The sequence below is a fragment of the Oryx dammah genome, unplaced genomic scaffold (assembly GCF_014754425.2).
Source record: "Oryx dammah isolate SB20612 unplaced genomic scaffold, SCBI_Odam_1.1 HiC_scaffold_19, whole genome shotgun sequence".
Classification (NCBI taxonomy): Eukaryota; Metazoa; Chordata; class Mammalia; order Artiodactyla; family Bovidae; genus Oryx; species Oryx dammah.
In genome coordinates this window covers 21,262,694-21,282,435 of record NW_024070203.1, presented here as the reverse complement: position 1 = coordinate 21,282,435, position 19,742 = coordinate 21,262,694, and the positions used below count along the sequence as shown (strand labels likewise).

Sequence of the window (19,742 nt, the reverse complement as noted above, 5' to 3'; positions counted from 1 at the left end):
AATATGGATCCATATTGTTTATGGGTATAATAGTAAGCAGTATTTCAGTTCATACTTTATATAAACAAATGTAAGAATTTTCTCCTGATATGATGGCTTTTTTTATTTTTGAGGTATCCATCACGAATTGAAAAAATTGACTATGAGGAGGGCAAGATGTTGGTCCATTTTGAGCGCTGGAGTCATCGTTATGATGAGTGGATTTACTGGGATAGCAATAGGTTGCGCCCCCTTGAGAGACCTGCATTAAGAAAAGAAGGGCTAAAAGACGAGGAAGATTTCTTTGTAAGTAGCAAGCCTTTCTGTTTGCTAGATATGTAATGATGTATTTTTTAAAGGAATTCTGTTAAATTTTACAAAAGCTTGTTTTTTTTTATTAAGGAAATGCTTATTTATTATACATGGTATTGATCTTAAAAGTTGTTTAAAATAGGATTTTAAAGCTGGAGAAGAAGTTCTGGCTCGCTGGACAGACTGTCGCTATTACCCTGCCAAGATTGAGGCGATTAACAAAGAAGGTATGTATTTGAAATGATCTGAGAATTAAAATGGGATTTATAGTAAAATTTAACTGTATTTCTAATTTTAATTAATGCATGTAGTTGTTACATGTAGCTGTTACCTCTCTTTGATTTATACTTAAATCAGTCTTCTAATATTCTTTTTTTAGGATAAAAATTAAATTTGTTATGTATTTAATTCATTATGTATTGTATAGAATAAGATGATACGTAATATCCTGCCTAAGTAGAGTATTTAGGTTAGTAGTTGGTTAAAATTTTTCAGCTTTTTCAGCTTTCAGTTGACAGGCTTATATTATACACAGTTTACTTCTGCTTCTCTGTTTCCAGTTTGCTGGCTAAATTATTTTTATGAACATCTTTACCTGAGTGCTAAAGATGCAGGAAAATTCAAATCAGTTCAGGTTGGAAGTAAAACACAGTACAGTATTTTCTGAGGAAAGAGTGAACTTTATCAACATGAGGATTTCCTTTCTTGCATCTTTTTCCCTGCCCCCTTTTAATTAATTTTTGTAGATAATTAATTTTCCTATTAGCCTTTTGTGATATCTAACATTAATACAGAGGAAAAGTTACTGAATTTACCAGATACACTGAAATTAACACAGAAATCAGGTGTGCTAGTGTGGCATAAAGCAAGAGAATCTGTCGCACAGATAATTTTAAAACCTGTAGACCAACTAATTTGGAAATGGATTATAAATAATATTTAAATTATTATTGGAAATATACTTAAATATTTCAAATTTCTGACTTTAAATCTCATTTAAATAATAATTGTGAAATACTTACATTTTCCAAATCTGTAGTATGTTGTTTTTCTATTACAGTGATTTCTCAAACTCTTACCACTCATTCATTATTTTTACTAAAGAGACACATTGAGAGAATTCCCTGGCAGTCCAGTGGTGAGGACTTGGTACTTTCACTGCTGAGGGCCTGGGTTCAATCCCTGGTGGGGAATTTTAAGATCCCATATGCCATGCAGCAGGACCAAAATCAAAAAACAAACCCACATTGATATGTTTTTTGCAAGAAGAGCATTTAAGTTAAGTAAGGAGATACCGACTTTACGTTGTATCTTGAAAGACAAATTAGCTAGAAAAGGAGGGTTGAAGAGGTTTTCTGGCAGAAGAAATGGTATATGCAAAAGAATAGAAGAGAGACATGCTGTTTTTAAGGAACTGCAAGTCTTTGATGTGACTGGAGTGAAGGATTCCTTTCAGGTTTGTAGAATAACAGAAGAGGTGAAGGAAGGAAACAAGAATTGGTATATGAAGTGTCTTGTAGTCTTGCTAAAGAATTTAGCTAAGGATTTAAGCTGAAAATTTAACAAAACAAAAATTGAGAAAAATTAAGAGGTAAGAGAAGATAGAAGAAAACATTTAAAAAGAAATACAGTAAAAAATGTTAAGTGTGAAAAAGTAAGTTACAGTTGTCTGGCTAGAATTGATTATGTAACTTTACAAAAGCCTTAGTCTAATTTATTGGTTTAATTAATTGAAAGAACAGATACGGCTGTGAGCTTATTACTAGTCACCTGAGGGACATCTCAGTTGTTAAGTTTTCAGGTTACTTCTTTCCTAGTGGGGCCTTTAAATCATTGTTTACTTAAACTTCTGGAAAGTTGTATTTCAGAGCTCACGTTCCCGTGTCTTACATTGGCTCCCCAGGCGTCTAGTTCAGAGCCTAGCACAGAGTTAGGGAATCAGTAACAATTTTTGGAAGGAAAAGAATCCATTTCGTTAGGTAATAGGATCTTCCCCAAACAGAAGAAAAACCATGACTAATTCCCTGCTCCTTGGAAGAAAAGCTATGACAGACCTAGACAGCGTATTAAAATGTGGAGACATCATTTTGCTGACAAAAGGACCGTCTAGTCAAAGCTGTGGTTTTCCAGTAGTCATGTATGGATGTAAGAGTTCAACTGTAAAGAAAGCTGAGTGCTGAAGAATTGATGCTTTCAATTGTGGTGTTGGAGAAGACTCTTGAGAGTCACTTGGACTGCAAGGAGATCAAACCAGTCAGTCCTAAAGGAAATCAGGCCTGAATGTTCATTAGAAGGATAGATGCTGAAGCTAAAGCTGCAATTCTTTGGCCACCTGATGCGAAGAACTGACTCACTGGATAAGACCCTGTTGCTGGGAAGGATGGAGGGCATAAAGAGAAGGGGGCGACAGAGGCTGAGATGGTTGGATTGCATCACCTACTCAATGGACATGAGCTTGAGCAAGCACTGGGAGATCATGAAGGACCGGGAAGCCTGGCGTGCTGCAGTCCATGGGGTTGCAAAGAGTCAGACTTGATCTTGGCGACTGAACGACAACAACCCAAACAACAAAATTAAACAGTGCTCTCTGTTTTCATTATGAGAAATTTCTTTAAATGTGCAGAGCTTTGAGACCTTTCTTTCAAGCGTGAAGCTTCTTTTACAAAGTATGTGCATACGCACACGCAGGACATACTCAGAAACAAGCCACCCTCATTTTTTATCCTTTCCCATTTGTCCATAGGCATGTAATACAGAAATTTAAGCTTACATCAGTGGAAGAATGATGTTACTCATTGCAACCTCTGCCATTTCAAGAGCAGTTTGAGGAAGCCCTTAGTGAAATATTGGCAGATATAACTTGTTTTTTAAACATTTTCTGTGGGAGGTATTAATTTGGTGATTTTTCTGTGTGTCCCACAAGCTGAATGAGCCTCCCTTGGTCTCCTGCCACCATCCTTCCCCTCCCCCCTTAAAAAATGAAGCCCTCAGAGCACTTTGTTCACTGCAAAAGCTAAACAAAACTAACAAATGTGGATGTTTAGGTACACATAATATGTCTTGGAGGAGTTGAAGAGAAGGGGCAAATCACTTTAGACTGGAGTGATCAGAGAGGTTTTCATATGACGGGTGGGATTTGAAGAGCTGATCCTTGAAGAGTGGGTTGGAGTTGGGAAAGGAAAAGGTGTCACAGCAGGGGAGACTCCTCAGAGGCGGGGGGTGAGTGTATGGTCAGCGTGGTGCAGTTTGCCCTCATCTGCAGTGCCACATGAGGAAGGAGGAGGGAGGGGCACGAATGGTGGTAGTGTAAGGGGCACAAGTGGTTTTTCAGTCTCACTGTCTTCACGTTCTTGCTCTTCAGCTGCTCCATTTCTTTCATAATTTGGGTTTAGTTCTTTATGTCCATGATTTGTATGTAATGCTAATTATAGAAAGATATGAAATCAATGGTATTACAAAGAAAAGATCTTTGTACATTGATTTATTGGCTTTGATGCCAATTGTTTATACCTCTTTTGTAAAGATCAAATGTCTGTTTACATCAAGTGTCACTCAGCCCACGTTGGTTTGGTACAGGAAATGATAGAACCACCCTGGGATTTCCATAAATATAAAATCTGTATAATTTATATGTTTTCTGATAGTACTGACAAGCATGAAAGCATGGAGTCTGTAACGAAAAGTGAGTGTCCTTTGAAATAGTCATGTAAATAGAATCGTGAATCCCAACAGCAGGATGGTTTAGTGGGAAAGACATAGGAATCAGGGTTTTAGGGAATGGCTGTGCTGCTGATAAACTGTCATTGGATGCAGCATTTCATTTCACTGGAGGTCAGTGTTTTTATCTGCACAGGAAGATTGTCATGCAAATGATATGTAAAATGGTGTGTAGCTTAAAAGCCCAGGAATCTGTAATTCTTGTTTGCCAGTTAACTAATATTGCAAAGAAATAATCCTTCCCTCAGAAAAGGAATAATCCCTTCCTGAGGTGTTTCTCCCAGATTTTTCTCTGTTATTTAGAAAGAAACTTTCAAAGACAGCAAATGATGATTCTTAGAAATATTATTCACTTTTGTAAATAAAATTTTATTTTCTTCACGTATATTATAACATAACTGATATGTTACTTAAACATATATTTGTTATAAATTTTAAAATCCTCCAGTAAAAATCAGAGTTATATGCAGCTAACTTATCAAGATGGAATTTGTGCACTTCTTAAGGGAAATCAGAGTTATTTTTACAGTGAAATAGACCGTGAACTCCATACACTTGATGTTTGCAGTTACTGCAGTCATAGGGTGTTTATTTGTGTCAGGGCATTACTTGTTTGATATCAGGTGTTGCTGTAAGACTGAATTACATTTTCTAATGATCCTGACTCGCTCCTATTTCAGGAACATTCACAGTTCAATTTTATGATGGAGTAATTCGTTGTTTAAAACGAATGCACATTAAAGCCATGCCTGAGGATGCTAAGGGGCAGGTAAGAGTGTTCAGTATTCCTAGCTTCCCAAAGGGATGTCTTCTTGAATGGTGACTGATAAAATATATATATATTTTCACATATATATATATATTTTAAAGTGGACTAATTGTAGGATTATGTGCTGATAGCCCCAAATAGCAGCAAGAAAGAGAAGCTTAGAATGTAAAATCAGTTATACACTTGATTTTTGCTTCTTTGGTTTTAGACCTGCCCAAGTTACAGGTCACTAGTTTCTGTTCCAGGTGAAAGCCCAGCATCCACTAAGCTGGTGTTGTCCTAGCGACCCAGCTGGATCGTGTAACCAGTCTATGGGAAGTGAGGTGAGTGCCTTTTTTGTTAATTCTGTTTCGTTTTTCCTGGTATATGGTTATCATTTAGAAAGTTAATTTTTAATATAAAATTTTATATTGAGTTTCTTATCTTCTTCTTTTCTTCTGTAAATCATAGTCATTAATTTTCTTTCAAAAGGCGCTTACCTGACACTCTGTAGGCTGTTTCAGGTAGGGCTTTCTGAGTTATATGATGTAAGCAGTGTATTACATGCTCTGTCACTGCTCAAAGCAAGAATGAACGGTAAGCATTTGAAAGAGAATCTGGGATGAAGTAAAAACCATAATTCTATTGATTGAATATGTTTCCTGAAATACTGGAAAGAAAAGGTGCCAGTAGAAATTTAAAATGTTTTCTTTTATGTTCTGCTGTTATTTGGGATTTTCAGCACCTGGACCTACAATTAATTTTAAGAAATTGAAAGTGATCTGTAAAAATGTCTCATATGGAAATATGCTACATATTTGTTGCATACCATGTGGTGAAAAATGTCATCCTAAACTGTGTTGAAATCACGTGATCAGTTCCAGTCAAGTGTATACATTTAGCAGACTACCTACTGCTTTATTTGGGATGTAGACTACCACAGTTGAAACATTATTTTTGTTTTCTGAGAAGTTGGAATGTTTTAAATTATCTGGTTTTCAAAAATGTAGTTTTGAAATCAAGTAGCAGAGTTTTTTTCTTCAATTAATATGGAAATGCAATTTAAAATGGAAATACTTTTGATCAGGAAATTGCTTTGTGTCTTTCTACTTGTATATATAAATAAAATGTTCTCAAGCATTCAATGGTGTGATTCCTTGGTTACTACGCAGAAAGATTGATTGAGACATTGGCAACTTAGTTTAATATATACTGTTTAAAATTCTCAATTTTTATTTTTTTTTGCTTTAAAAGTGTTATTTTGTTCATTCAAATATTTATGTGATGGCACTAACTTTAAAACTCTTATTTATTTTTTCCGAAGTGACACTGAACCAGTTTGGTTTGTGGTAAAATAAGTTATAAAAACTAATTTTTTGGACATAGTGCATGTTTATTTTTAATGAGTATTTTAGTCACACCTTGATGTGTGGTAACATTAAAATCTATATTAAAATACAAACTCCTAAAAGAAAATATTAGTATATTTCTTTTAATTTTGTTTTTTTCATAGTTTTTAATTATAAGCACATTAAAGACATGTATAGAATTATTTTTTATAAAATATTCTTATATTTTGACTATCTTTTTCCCCAACAAGTTTTTGATTTGTTTTCACGTAGGTTATATAATAAATCAGGTATTGTTTGGACAGTAGTAAGAGAATCCAACTTTGCATGCTATCTTCTAAATTTTGAGTCCTTTGAGAATTTCTTTGTAAAGACATACAGTAAAATTTCTTTTGCTTAACCAGCAAAGGATAAGGAATCAAATAAATGCACTATGGGAATGTTTTTCTCTAAACTTTGTGTAGCTTTTTCTCACCTATTCTTTTTCTTTTTGAGGGTGTGCTGATAAAAACTTTACACTGTAACTCACTAGTGTTAGAGAGTGGCCAGATGGCACTAGTAGTAAAGACCCCACCTGCAATGCAGGAGACTTAAGAGATGGGGGTTTGATATCTAGTCAGGAAGATCCCCCGGAGAAGGAAAGGCAACCACTGCAGTAGTCTTGCCTGGAGAACCCCATAGACTGAGGGGCCTGGTGGGCTACAGTCCATGGGGTCGCAGAGTCGAACACGACTAAGCAACTTGGCATGTTCATGAGGTCCTTTACTATAGTTAGAACTTTTTTTAATACATTGCTTTATTGGATTCTCATAACAAATCACTTGACATAGGTATAGCTGATATTTCTATTTCACTGTTGAGGAATTCAGAACTTAGAGAATTCAGCGACTCACCTAAAATTTCACTCAACCATAGTGTGCAGAGTAGCTCTGAACTCATACCTGATTTCAGACAGTGTTCATTCTAGTACAGTGCTCTGTGTTCTCATCTTTATTTCTCATTCATGGAAGGAGCACACCAGTTATTTTTGATATTCAATCTTTCCAGTTAAAAAATGGAAGCGTGAAATAATTGAAGAATTCTTTACTCACACAACTACAGTGATCCCCATGATTAACATGTCCTATGATCAAGAACTGTTTTATCTGATTTCACTTTTGGAGAGTACAACGTTAATCTCTTCTATTTTTCTTTTTATTGGAGAGAGAAAACATTTGGGCGTGGAATTTTTACCCTTAGCATCTTTTGGCATTTCTCTTAACAACTTAAAGTTTTCCCTACAATGCAAAACCTAGAATTAAATGCCCTGTTCTTAGTAAGACTGAATTTAGCACTGCACTTTGCTTGTCTGTTGTATGTAATCTTGTTTTTTCTTTCTGCTTTGTTGATGGAGCTCTGTAAGTCATTTGCGTTGGTGGTGTTTTTTTCCTTCTACTTAAATGTTAGTCTCAAGGCTCAACTTAGACATAATACTTAAGTCACCCAGATTGCTCCTTCACCTTAAACCCCTCTTTGCTATTAGTATACACTTTGCCACACCTTTGTTTAATGGTTTTCCTTTTGCTTGGAGTGTCCATTTCTCTTTCTTGGCCTTTTTCCCCAGCAGATTCCTCTTTCAGGGTTCAAATCATCTATCATTTCCCCTGAAGCCTTCTACTAGTCTTTCTGTTCAGGCAAAATTTTGTTGTTCTCCCATAGTGTTTTGTTTATTCTCTACCATCTGTCCTGTTACATTGTCTTATAGTTAATTTTATCTGCCAGTCAATTCATTATGGGAAGGACTAAAGAGGTGGTTCTGAATAAAACTTGGGGTGGATAGTACTGGTGTATATGGTTTTCTTTGTTAGTTTGTTTTTACAAACTAGAGATATAAAATTTTATTTCACAACCTTGTCATAATTCACTTTCTAATAAGACATGCTTTGGGGACATTGTTTAAAATATGGGGAAGTTACATATTGGATGTCTTCCAGGCAGGAGCAAAAATGTGGTTGCTCCAGGCCAGTGGGTTCCTGAGGTTTTCAGCTAGCATCTTCTATCAACTTAGCATGTTTCCTGGCACACCAATAGGGTATTCAATAGGAAATTGGTCAGTGGGAATGTGTTAGGTGCAATCACATGATGTTTTCAGTTCATTTCAGTCATGGGGGAGAGAGAGGCTTTTATTTTGTTTGCTTCCCTTTAATGGCTTGTTGTCTTTATGGTATATTCTCAGTACTGAACAGCGATCAACTTGATTTGCTTAATGGCCTGTGTTTGTTAATACAATCCATGAATTAACATATAGTTGATGTTGTGAAATTGTTTTTAGTTGCTTGGACTAAGAATAAGTGTTTTTAGTTCAAAGTAAAAGAGTAGAAATTATTTAGTCACAAACTAAAAAAAAAAATCAACACAGGAATATAAATATTTGCATCTCAAAAGAATGGCAGCTAATACAGATTCAGAAAGTTGTAAAGGGAGGGAAATTAAACTAGAGCCTGACAGTGTGTACTTTACCTTGGTCAAGTAGCTTTTTTTTTTCCTTTACTGGTAGTATGTTAAGCTCTTGTGATTGTTATGCAAACTTTAAAAACTTTGAAAAATAATAAAATCATACTTTGACCTTTGTGAAATTGACCTTACTTTGAGTGATTCATTCTTCCTAATGAAGAGTAGTCATTTGCTCTGTGGGAACATATTCGTTTCTCATTTTCTGCAGGGAATTGTTTCCAGGACTCTCATGGATGCCAAAATCTGTAGATGCTCAAGTCTCTTATATAAAATGGCATTGTATTGCATATAACGTGCTCACATCCTCCCAAATCATCTCTGGGTTACTTATAGCACCTACCACAATATAAAAGCTGTGTAAATAGTGGCTGGAGCATGGCAAATTCAGGTTTTGCACTTTGGAACTTTGGAAATTTTTTTCCCCCAAGTATTTTTGTTCTGCATTTGGTTGAATCCCTGGATGCAGAACCCCAAAGATAGTGCTGGCTGACCGTACATTTCTTTTAATATTTGCAGAATTGAAACATAAGCATTTTTTTCATATTATTTTTGTAGTACGTCTCATCACAGAAAAGAAACATAATTAGGCATTTAAACCCTAAAGTACTAAGGTAGAATGTCATGAGATATTTCCACATTAATCATAGGTTTTCTTGTATTTTAAATTTTATTCCATCAAAAGATATTTGTTATTGAATATCAATATAAAATTGAGTATTTTCCCATTTTATGTGAGGTCATATAACTGATTAGATTATTAAATTTGATAATCTAACACATTGATGATCTACCTTGTAAATGTAGTTAATCTGATTTTCATATTTGTGTGCCTATGAAAGTAGCTTTGAAAATGTGATACATGTTTTTATTAATTAATGTAATTTTAATTAAGTTTTTAATGCTTCACATGTTTTGTGTTTTTCCTTTGGAGGATTGGATAGCTTTAGTCAAAGCAGCTGCTGCAGCTGCAGCCAAGAATAAAACAGGGAACAAACCTCGAACCAGCGCTAACAGCAATAAAGATAAAGAGAAAGATGAGAGAAAATGGTTTAAAGTACCTTCAAAAAAGGAAGAAACTTCAACTTCTATAACCACACCAGAAGTTGAGAAGAAGGAAGATCTGCCTACATCTAGTGAAACTTTTGGTACAAAATATGTTTTTATGTTCACTCCCCATGGCAGTGGTAAACTCACATAGTGAATTGTCAGATCTTTTGGCTACCTGTAGTTTGAACATACAGTTGAATTATTGGGCTTTTTTTCCCCAGCTCATAATGACGTTTAACTTTTTTAACAGCTCTGAAGGTTAATGGTCTAATAGGGTACTTGACAATGGATACCCTCAGTATTCTGGAATAAGAAATGAGTTGTGATTTTGATTTGTAACTTCTTGGTAGTGGGTATTGAGATTCTTTTTGTGTGGGATTTTTTTGGTTTTGTTTTCTTTTAAAATGCTTTTGCATGTACTTCAGTATATAATACAGAAAAAGCAATAAGTCATTCCTGAAGCACAACTGCCTTTAGTAGTTGTTTTTTTTTTCCTAATACATTTGTCTGGAGAAATTTGTCTTTTAAAGTTCTGTGTCTCAGCACTAGATTAAAAAAACTTAAGTGCAGATCTCATCTTAGTGTTTTGCTACTTAAAATAATTGATGTGTTTTAACTTTGGATTCTAGATAAACTCTCATATATGTATTCTATTAAAAGTAGGACTTCATGTAGAGAACGTTCCAAAGATGGTCTTTCCACAGCCAGAGAGCACATTAACAAACAAGAGGAAAAATAATCAAGGCAACTCATTTCAGGCAAAGAGAGCTCGGCTTAACAAGATTACTGGTAAACTACAATGATTCTTTTTGTGGGGGGGAATGGAGGGTTTGATTTTACAGTAGTTTGTTTTTAATAAAGGAAAATATATCTTTTGGTTTAGTGTAGCTAACTGATTAATAAGAAAAACAGTTGCTTTGTTTCTTTAAGGTCATCACCTTTCGACACCATGGTTTTTTTCTGTTGTGAAATGGAAACAGTATCACCTGTCTTCTGCCTACCTCACAGGGATGTTGTGAGGATGCACGGGGTCAATGCCATAGTTTTAAAATCGCTTTGGTGGCAGGAGTAGTTCTCTAAAAATTGGATCATCTGCTTTTGTCAACTTGTGGAGACATACTGTCCAAGGTTCTAAATATTATACAAACGTACTTATTCTTGACTAGTCTCATTAGGGATCGTTGGAAAGATGAGTACTGACTTAAATTCAGCTCCTGAATCTGTTAATTCCCAATATAAAAATACTTCTATAACTTTTTAAAATTTCTATCCTGACCTTCAGGTTGGTCTCTAGAATTTGGGCTTGTTTCTCTTTGCTGTGTTGTAGTTTAGGAAGTAGAATACTAGAATGATGAAAAACACAGGAAATTCCAGCCTGGTTAGTGTTCACAGAAGAAGGGACCAGTCATATTTAAGCCCCACACTTCCAAGGCCTAATGATTCTAATCTTTAAAAGAGATTGTTAATATATTTAATTTTTTGAGTGTTCTGTTATAAAATGTTAGTGGCTCAGTCGTGTCTGATTCTTTGTGACACCATGGACTGTAGTTCGCCAGGCTCGTCTGTCCGTGAAATCCTCCAGGCAAGAATACTGGAGTGGGTAGCCATTCCCTTCTCCAGGAGATCTTCCCAATCCAGGGGGTCAAACTGGGGTCTCCCTCATTGTAGGCAGATTCTTTACTTCCAGAGGCTCCAGGGAAGCACATATATTATAAAGGGGGTGCTAAAATATTTTAATTAATAATCAGTCACATGCTCTTAATTTTAAGGATAATGATTTTAGTGCCTTTGGCCTAATAAAACTATGTAAATCTTTGTTGACATTCTTTTAAATCATTTGAAAAAGTTGGTTTCATCATCAGATCCAAGAATAAATGTAAATTAAAACATTTTGACCATTATCTAGAGGGTAAGCCCACTCATCTAAGTAATTATAATTGGTTTCAAGAGGTGAGAGTATTTAATCTTTCCATTTGTTAATATCATTTTTGTGCCTTTCTCTGATAAAGGATATATTTGGCCCCAGGACAGGAAATATTTCAAATCAATCTACCCATTCCCATTCCACCTTTTCCTTAGAAACTATTAATGTTAGAGAAAGCCAATGAATGTTATTCTAGTGATTATTATGCTGGCAGCTTGAGACCTCAGTTTTGTCTTAGAATAATGGGACCCAGAGCTCTGTTGTGTGGATAGTGTTTCTCACTGCTGTGATACCCAGATTGACTTGCCTTATTGGGAGAGCCAAGATCAAGGAAGATGGAAGTGACACTGGTGGCGCAACTGCCAGCTTACCAGCATCATGTTTTTCCCTAAAATCTGGATACTTTTAGTTTCAGTCAATATACACTTAACATGTGTCTTACTAAGAAATTCAAACTCACTATTTAAAGAAGTAAAGTAAGAAAGCAGCTTAATTCACAGTGATGCAATATCTCCGATGGCCTTGAAAAGATAGTAGTGGGGGGACTTTTTCTTCACTTCCTCTTGGGAATCTTAACAAGTAATAGTTCTGGCAGCAGTAGAAAGGCATAAGTTTTACAAGTTTGAAGCTGTTCTGATCTTTTCCCTTTATTTACTCAAGTTATGTGTTAATTTGTTAATAGTTTTTCATCTCTGAGTCTATTTCTGATTTCATGTTACAGCTGTATCATGCAAAAAGATAATAGATGTTTTAAGATTGTTTTTGATGATTGAGACGCCAGCTTGCCTCTGTACAGTAAATTTTGTTTGTAGACCATAAAAGAGAGATGAGAACTAATAGGAAGTAGCAGTTTTGTTATGGAATTATGGTATATTTTAAATTTATCAAGCTCACTTATATATGTCTTTTTGTCCCTTTACTGCTGAGAGAAATAGCCTAGTAACACGGCAGCATCTCAGCCTGCTCTGAGTATTTCCTACCATACTTTTTAATTTGTTTTTTAAGTAGTTCTTATAGGAAATAAGTGAACCAGCTGCTGGATAAATTTAGTTCATGTATTTATTCACTCTCTTTCTGTTTCTTAACCATATATACACCCTATAGAGATTCCAAATCTGATTTCTATATAGGGGATGGTATAGGATGGCTTCAAAATTTTTAAATAAGTAGACATGGAAATTATTGTTGCAGAGTGTGTGTGTGTGTGTATTCTTCCAGAATCTTAGGTTTCATTATGTCATGCATGCTGATTTAGAAAAAAACAATGTTACAAAGATGCTCAGGAGTTGCAAGCTAACTGCAAGCAAATTTGAGTAGATTTTAAAATACATGCTGGTAGAGAGTAAAAGAAGAAACATTAGCAGTTGGTGCGTGGCATGTGTGTAATAGTTCTAGGAATTTCTAGACCTTAAGCCAGTTTAGATACATTTGTACAGCTTAAGGAATATAAAAAATAATTTTAAAATCCAGAGGTTTAGAATTGGCCAGTAATGTTATTGATAATAATATTCAGGATGTTTAGTTCTTAAACTCAACAAGAATATTGTATTTTGGAATCCCTTACGGAAAAGCAGAGCATGAATTTAACTGCTTTGTTCTTTCTTTCCTCCGCATTACCATTCTAAGATGCTTTTGTCTCTGTTCTGTTTGTTCCTATTAGCAGTGAGAGACCAACTGTATATTTTATAGCTGAAGTAGAATATTGAGAAAGTATCACTTTGTAGATGGGACTCATAAAAATCTGTATTCTATTTCTACCTGATGATAAATAATTTCTTGAAACTGCATAATGCATTTTGTTAAGATATTTACTCCATAGATATCTTATTTGGATAATGATTTGTTAGTAATATATTGATAATTAATACATATTTGCAAATTACTAAAAATCAATTCTGTTTTTTATTTCCCTCTGATTCTTGTCATTTTGGAAGGTTATTGCATTTCTCCCCAGAATGTTAGTTGGTCATGATGACAGATTTTAGACTGCTTCTTAAGGCAGCAGTAGTCAGCGTCCTCCTCAAGGGCATTTAAAAGTTTCTTGTCCCTTGTTTATATTTGATAACTCTTGTATAAGATGGTTTGCATGTAAAGTATGAAAGCCTTTTTATTGATCATATTTGAAGCTTTTGAATTAACTGGCTACCAAGTATTATATCTTTTAACCTAATTTTAAGTAGTTTTAATTAAATGCCCCATTGCTTTTATAAGAACATTACAAAGCTTTATTTTCCTTTCACAAACCATTAAGTGAGAATTGCTTTTAATTATTTGGGTCTGTAATATCCAAATGTAAATTCACTTAGTAAGGCTAAATTATTTTGTTTCTTTTAAACTTCTAGTACTTTAGTTTTAATTTTAATTTGTGATCTATTTTATCTATTATGTGATTTGAAAGTATTTCCACCACCTGTATGAAGGGAAACAAAAAAAAGTATAGTTAGTAGATTGAATAGCAAATATTTGTTCTCTTTGAACACCCATAGAAGTAGGACCTCTACTCAATTCCCTACAAAAGAAGAAGTTAATTTTCCTAATTATTTTTTGTTTTACTTTCAGTAGTATTTAATGTAAAAAATATTAGCTAGAGAAGAAATACCTAGTGAATGCAGTTTTGTTAAATAAATTCTGTGCTTACATCTTTTTTAGTCATCTAAAAATGTGTTCAGAAGTTACTTTAATACAGCTAGAATTGAATTTATGATATATAAGCTATTTTTATGAAACTACTTATACACTGAGTCTTTTTCCCTTCATTTGAATATACACTTAAAACTGTATGAGACTTGAGCAATATGGATTATGTCAGACTGCACCAATAGCAGTTTTAATACCAGTCATTGCTGTGTCAAAATCATTGTTTTATACTCAGCTTTTCCTATTTTAAATTACAATTCTGAGTGATAGATATTCAGCTTCATTATCTAACAATAGAAAGGTGCTTTTTGCCTGATTGAACACTTGGTTCTAGTATTAACCTTGAGAATGCAATTTTAATATTTGAATTTCTACCTACATTACTTAACATCTTAGAGATTGTTACCTGAAAGAGTCAAGGGGCGTTGGCACACGGATAACTCAAAGTTATGTGGCATTTTGGGGTCCTTTTTTTCTCATGTTAAAAATGGTATGCTGCTGCTGCTACTAAGTCACTTCAGTCGTGTCCAACTCTGTGTGACCCCATAGACGGCAGCCCACCAGGCTCCCCCGTCCCTGGGATAGATAGCTTTAAGACAAGTAGTATAAGTGCTGAAGTAAATTTACTATCAAGTTGTTGATTGTTAAACATACTTCCTTTGAAGCCAGAGTTTTGTGTGCCTGACTTTTGAAGTGTCACAGAAATGGTTTTGGGTGACCTTTTGTGTGTGTGGTGGCCATAAGAAATAAACGTGTACAAGGGTTATGTTAATAAATTTGCCTCCATTGAGGGCACCTATCTGGTGCTTACCAAAGACTCTGACTGAGTAAATGCCTTTAATTTGTAAATTAAAGCCAGGTTTTAATGTCTCTTAATGTTAAGAGACATTTTGTACTCTGGATAAAATATTATGTCTTCTAAAATTGAAAATTAAAGGTATACATGGGAAAAAACTGGAACTCCCAGTTTATTTCATCAATTGTATAATGAGGCTATCATATGAAGTCCAAATGTAGGAAGGATCTATACTCTTTTTCTATTAACATGAAAGGAATCCATCATGTTCTCACCACTTTCGTAAGTGATCAGGTACAACTGGGTATAGAAACACACTTGTGAAGCTTAGGTTAAAGAATCCAAGTGAAATAAAAAAAATTGGGAGTATTTTTTTTAGCTAATAATATAACAACAACAATCATTTTATATTCTAGATGTTTGAAAGGATTTCTTATATCTTAATATTAATTCCATATCTTACTTCAGTTGTATGGACAAAGGCTAAGATATTAATGATTTAAGCAGTCTTAGGTTTTTGGATATTAATCCATAGAAATTTAAATTTGTACAGAATAAATGTGTATGTGTGTGATTTTTTTTTTTAAAGGATATTTTAAGGTAACTTTTTTTATTTTGAAGACTTTTATGTTAGCTACTCTCAAGTTCTAATTTAGCCCTTGGAGTCATTATTAAGGATGTTTGCATATTTGACAAGTAACTGTCTGAGAGTATACTTCCTATTAAAAAAGTATAGGGGATTCAGCTGCTAAAATTTTAGAGAATTCGTGTGAAAGCCAGTATCCTTTCTAATAAGCAATTTCTGTACGATTTTTCTCAAGGTTTGTTGGCATCCAAAGCTGTTGGGGTGGATGGTGCTGAAAAAAAGGAAGACTACAATGAAACGGCTCCAATGCTGGAGCAGGTATGAAACGGTAGCATTTGATTGTTTTCAAGGTTTCCCCACTGGAATTATCATGGAGCTATAGTATCCACACAGTTGAAATCACCCTTTTGATATGGGGATAGGAAAATAATGGGTGATACATTTTAAACTCTGCCTTCTCCAAGGTATGCAGATAAACTACATACTTAATTAGTAATTTTCAGTAGGCTAGCATTAAAGTCTGTCTCCCAATGGTGAAAAGCCAGGAGACGGGCCTCCCAGGGTACATACAGGCTTCCAGCTGGATCACCTTTGACTAGCTTACGAAAAGACCCTTACACAAATACTTCTCATTTGTGAGTTAAAACAGGGTTTTTTGACATCTTATAAAGCTTCTTTTGTAAGAAGTTTCTTTTATATTGTAACAATTGGTGTTGTTAGACTGACTGTGTTTTATGAATTGATCAATGAGCCATACATTTTTGCTAGGATGTATATTTTAATAACTACAAAAATTATTTAAAAAGCTATTAAGGGTCTGTCTTTAAACCACCTAATAGAGGAATTTGAAAATGAAGGTTGCAGTTGCTAGATTTTGCCTTGGCTACCTTCAGATTCCCACAATATCTGTATATAATGGACTGTGCATGCTTTTCCATTCTTTAAGGGCTTACCTTTTGGGGCACTGTTAGACTATAAGAACACAGTAATAGCCATAACTGGATTTCCTTGGTTCTTCTGTTTTAAAATCTGAGCCTTAATGTAGTTTTACTATATCCTTTTTGTATTATTTCTTTATTAGTAGCCTAATAAAGAAGACTTTAAAACGAGTACCTTTTGCTCTTCTCTATATGCGTTTTAAAAAACAGTCCAAATTTAATTGATATTGTATTGAGTTTTTCAGGGTTATTTTAGGCCTGATTTGATAATAGTGCATTGTTTCGGTGCCTCTATTAATGTTGTATTAAATCAATGATCTTTTAAATTGATTAATATGTCAGTGAATCATGCCTTCTGATTTTCTGTGGTCATCAAACGGTTAAGTCTTTGCCGTTATTGTCAGTATATCAACCAAATTTTAAATGACTTTTTTTTTTACTGTGTATTATTATATTCAACGTCCCAGATATAACAATATCTTGTATTTTCACCACTGTTTATGGTATTCTCAGAATGCAATAAGTCAGGGACTTGGGTAATAAAATGTTTCTGGAAAATTCATTACAATGTCAATCTTTCATTATGCACAATCCCACTGAGAAGAATGTGATTGTGAAAATTACTGTGTGTGGAAGTTAGTATAGAGGGCAGTGCCCTTTTCAGAGACAAGTATAGAAAACAACATTTTGAAACTGAGCTTAAAAAGGAGAAAAATTGAGTAACTCGGCTGTTTTTATTCACATAATTAAGAAAATTTTGAGAGTCCTTGCCAGTTTTGTAACAAAGAGACCAGTGATTAATAATGAAAAGTTTGTAAATTATTTTAGATTTTTAAGGAACATAATACTGTCGCCCCCTTTTTTGTCATTCAGGATGATTTCAATGTGAACTGTTTGTAACCAAACTCTTAATTCTTATACTGTTTGCCCTGCTTCAGAGTTAAAAAGCCGAGTTATAAAATTCTTAATTACATCTCAGTTGGTATGACTTGAAGAAGAGGTATTGTCACTAACCTATGTTGCCCTAATGAGTAAAATAATTTCACTCACGACGTAGATTTATAACAGGCCTAAGGCCCAAACTTACTGTGCTAAGGAATTTATTTATTTACTTTAAGAAACTTCAAACTCTGTGGTCTTGAACCCCAGTTCTCAGATTATTAATTATAGATTACTTAATTGTATTAGGGAATTGTTATGTTATATTTTACTTTGGGATAAAACCTGCATTAGATGCATAATTCAGTAAGTTTTAAAGAATGTTAATTTGTCCTTGTTTAGAAGTTAAGCACCTTATCAAGATATTAATTTAAGTATTAAAATCTTGTTTTATAACTTTGTAACTTGAGAGTAATGGATGCTGTAGTGATGTCTCACATATGTGAAGATGAACAATAAAATTGTTTATTTACAAGTAATGGCTCTAATTACTTTTCTGGCAACACTTTTTATAATAAGCTTAGGAATCCTTTCTATATATGGAGTTTTTTTTTTTTCAAGTGATGAATCTGCACTTATACACATGTGTAATGAGTAAATTCAAGAATAGAAATGATGACAGTTGAGTAAATGAAATGCTTGACACCCACCCTTTAATGTGGTATGTCTAACATGCCATCTGTAGCACAGTCAAAGGTGCCCTGGTTAATACCAGATATTCAGTGTTTTTCTACCAAAAATGAACACCTTCAATTTCAGGGAACGGAAAGCTATTTGGTTCCCAGACAGTGACCTTTCATATTCCAGAGAACTGCAGCCTGCAGACCTGTTGGTCATCCCTCACAAAAGATAGGGAAGTAAAAAAGGTTTCTTGGGGACCAGCATGTTGTTCATAGAGCTAGCAGTTTGATTCTTTATAGAGGCCTATCTTGGTATAGGGTTTTTTTTTTTTTTTTTAAGTGTATCTCATACTTTGCTCTCAGATACATATGTCAAAAAGAGATACAGTATAGGCATGCCAACACCATAGAGTGCAAGTCCATCAGATGTGGCTGTTCTCTGTAGTCTTTGGACACATTCACTTATAATTTTACAAATGTAGGACATTTTACTGCCAAATGAATTAAGGTATTCTTTATGAAAGAACTGACAAAGTTCTAATTTTTTTTTAAAAGTATCAGTTGGCAGGAAGAAGGTAAAAACTCTCATCTAAGAATGCGACGTATTTTGTTTTTAAATCCAATGTTTTTAACTTACACTTGGTTTTACTCCTTGTTTTTTTTTTTTTTTTTCTGTTGTTGCTTGTTTTGTATTGTTTTTTAGTCTTTTAACTCTGTATTGCTGGTGGCTTTGATTTCATGATGCATTATGCTTATGAAACTCTAGCTTTCAGCACTAAAATGAGTTAAAGATAATGTTTCGTTAATTTGGTCATTGTTTTCCTGTTGAGATCTTTCTTTAAAGGGAAATTGTCTACTTAAACCTCTGCATTGAACTCAAAGACATTATTATTTTTTTTAAGTCTGAAAATCAGAAGCTTACATGTATTCCTTTAATGCTCTAAAACACAAATTTGTCATTGGTAATTATGATTTCCAAAAAGGTATGTTTTAACTTAACACCAAACATATTTGTCCAGTAAGGTAACATTTTATATTGTGAGAATATTATAAATAATACATTTTTTAAAAACCACGGTTTAGACAGGTCGACAGCATCCCTTTAAAGACAGCCTATTCAACTTTTAGTTAATAATTTGTGGGGTTCTTTTTGGTTTTTCATTTGTAATAGAAATGTTATATGTTGCTTAACAATGTTTTTGGATACTAAAGTTGCTTAACAATCAAAAATAGAAAACAAGAACAAAAATGAAGAAACCAAAATAAAAATATCAATTTTTTATTATTTATTCAGGCGATTTCACCTAAACCTCAAAGTCAGAAAAAAAATGAAGCTGACATTAGCAGTTCTGCCAACACTCAGAAACCTGCACTGTTATCCTCAACTTTGTCTTCAGGGAAGGCTCGCAGCAAGAAATGCAAACATGAATCTGGAGATTCTTCTGGGTGTATAAAACCCCCTAAATCACCACTTTCCCCAGAATTAATACAAGTCGAGGATTTGACGCTTGTATCTCAGCTTTCTTCTTCAATGATAAATAAAACTAGTGAGCACAGATTTTTAAAAAATAGTTACTTATCCTATAAGATACATTAAAAACAGTTTGGTTGTAGTTATATTGTATTTTTATGAAGTTGCATTTTAAAAATTCAAACT

General features: G+C 34.1%; 1 protein-coding gene across 14 annotated transcripts in view; it reads left to right on the top strand.

The window, feature by feature from the left end:
- The window catches only part of PHF20L1 (PHD finger protein 20 like 1), a 76,514-nt gene that overhangs the window by 16,966 nt on the left and 39,806 nt on the right, over positions 1 to 19,742 (top strand). For 6 of the 14 annotated variants that reach the window (XM_040262109.1, XM_040262108.1, XM_040262097.1 and 3 more), the window contains 8 exons: positions 114 to 285; positions 434 to 518; positions 4,689 to 4,777; positions 5,023 to 5,100; positions 9,530 to 9,743; positions 10,306 to 10,434; positions 15,824 to 15,906; positions 19,380 to 19,632. In XM_040262109.1, coding sequence (XP_040118043.1) covers positions 114 to 285; positions 434 to 518; positions 4,689 to 4,777; positions 5,023 to 5,100; positions 9,530 to 9,743; positions 10,306 to 10,434; positions 15,824 to 15,906; positions 19,380 to 19,632 — 1,103 coding nt within the window. The remainder of the gene's footprint in view (positions 1 to 113; positions 286 to 433; positions 519 to 4,688; positions 4,778 to 5,022; positions 5,101 to 9,529; positions 9,744 to 10,305; positions 10,435 to 15,823; positions 15,907 to 19,379; positions 19,633 to 19,742) is intronic. The other 8 variants (XM_040262106.1, XM_040262104.1, XM_040262105.1 and 5 more) reach the window with 3 other exon arrangements.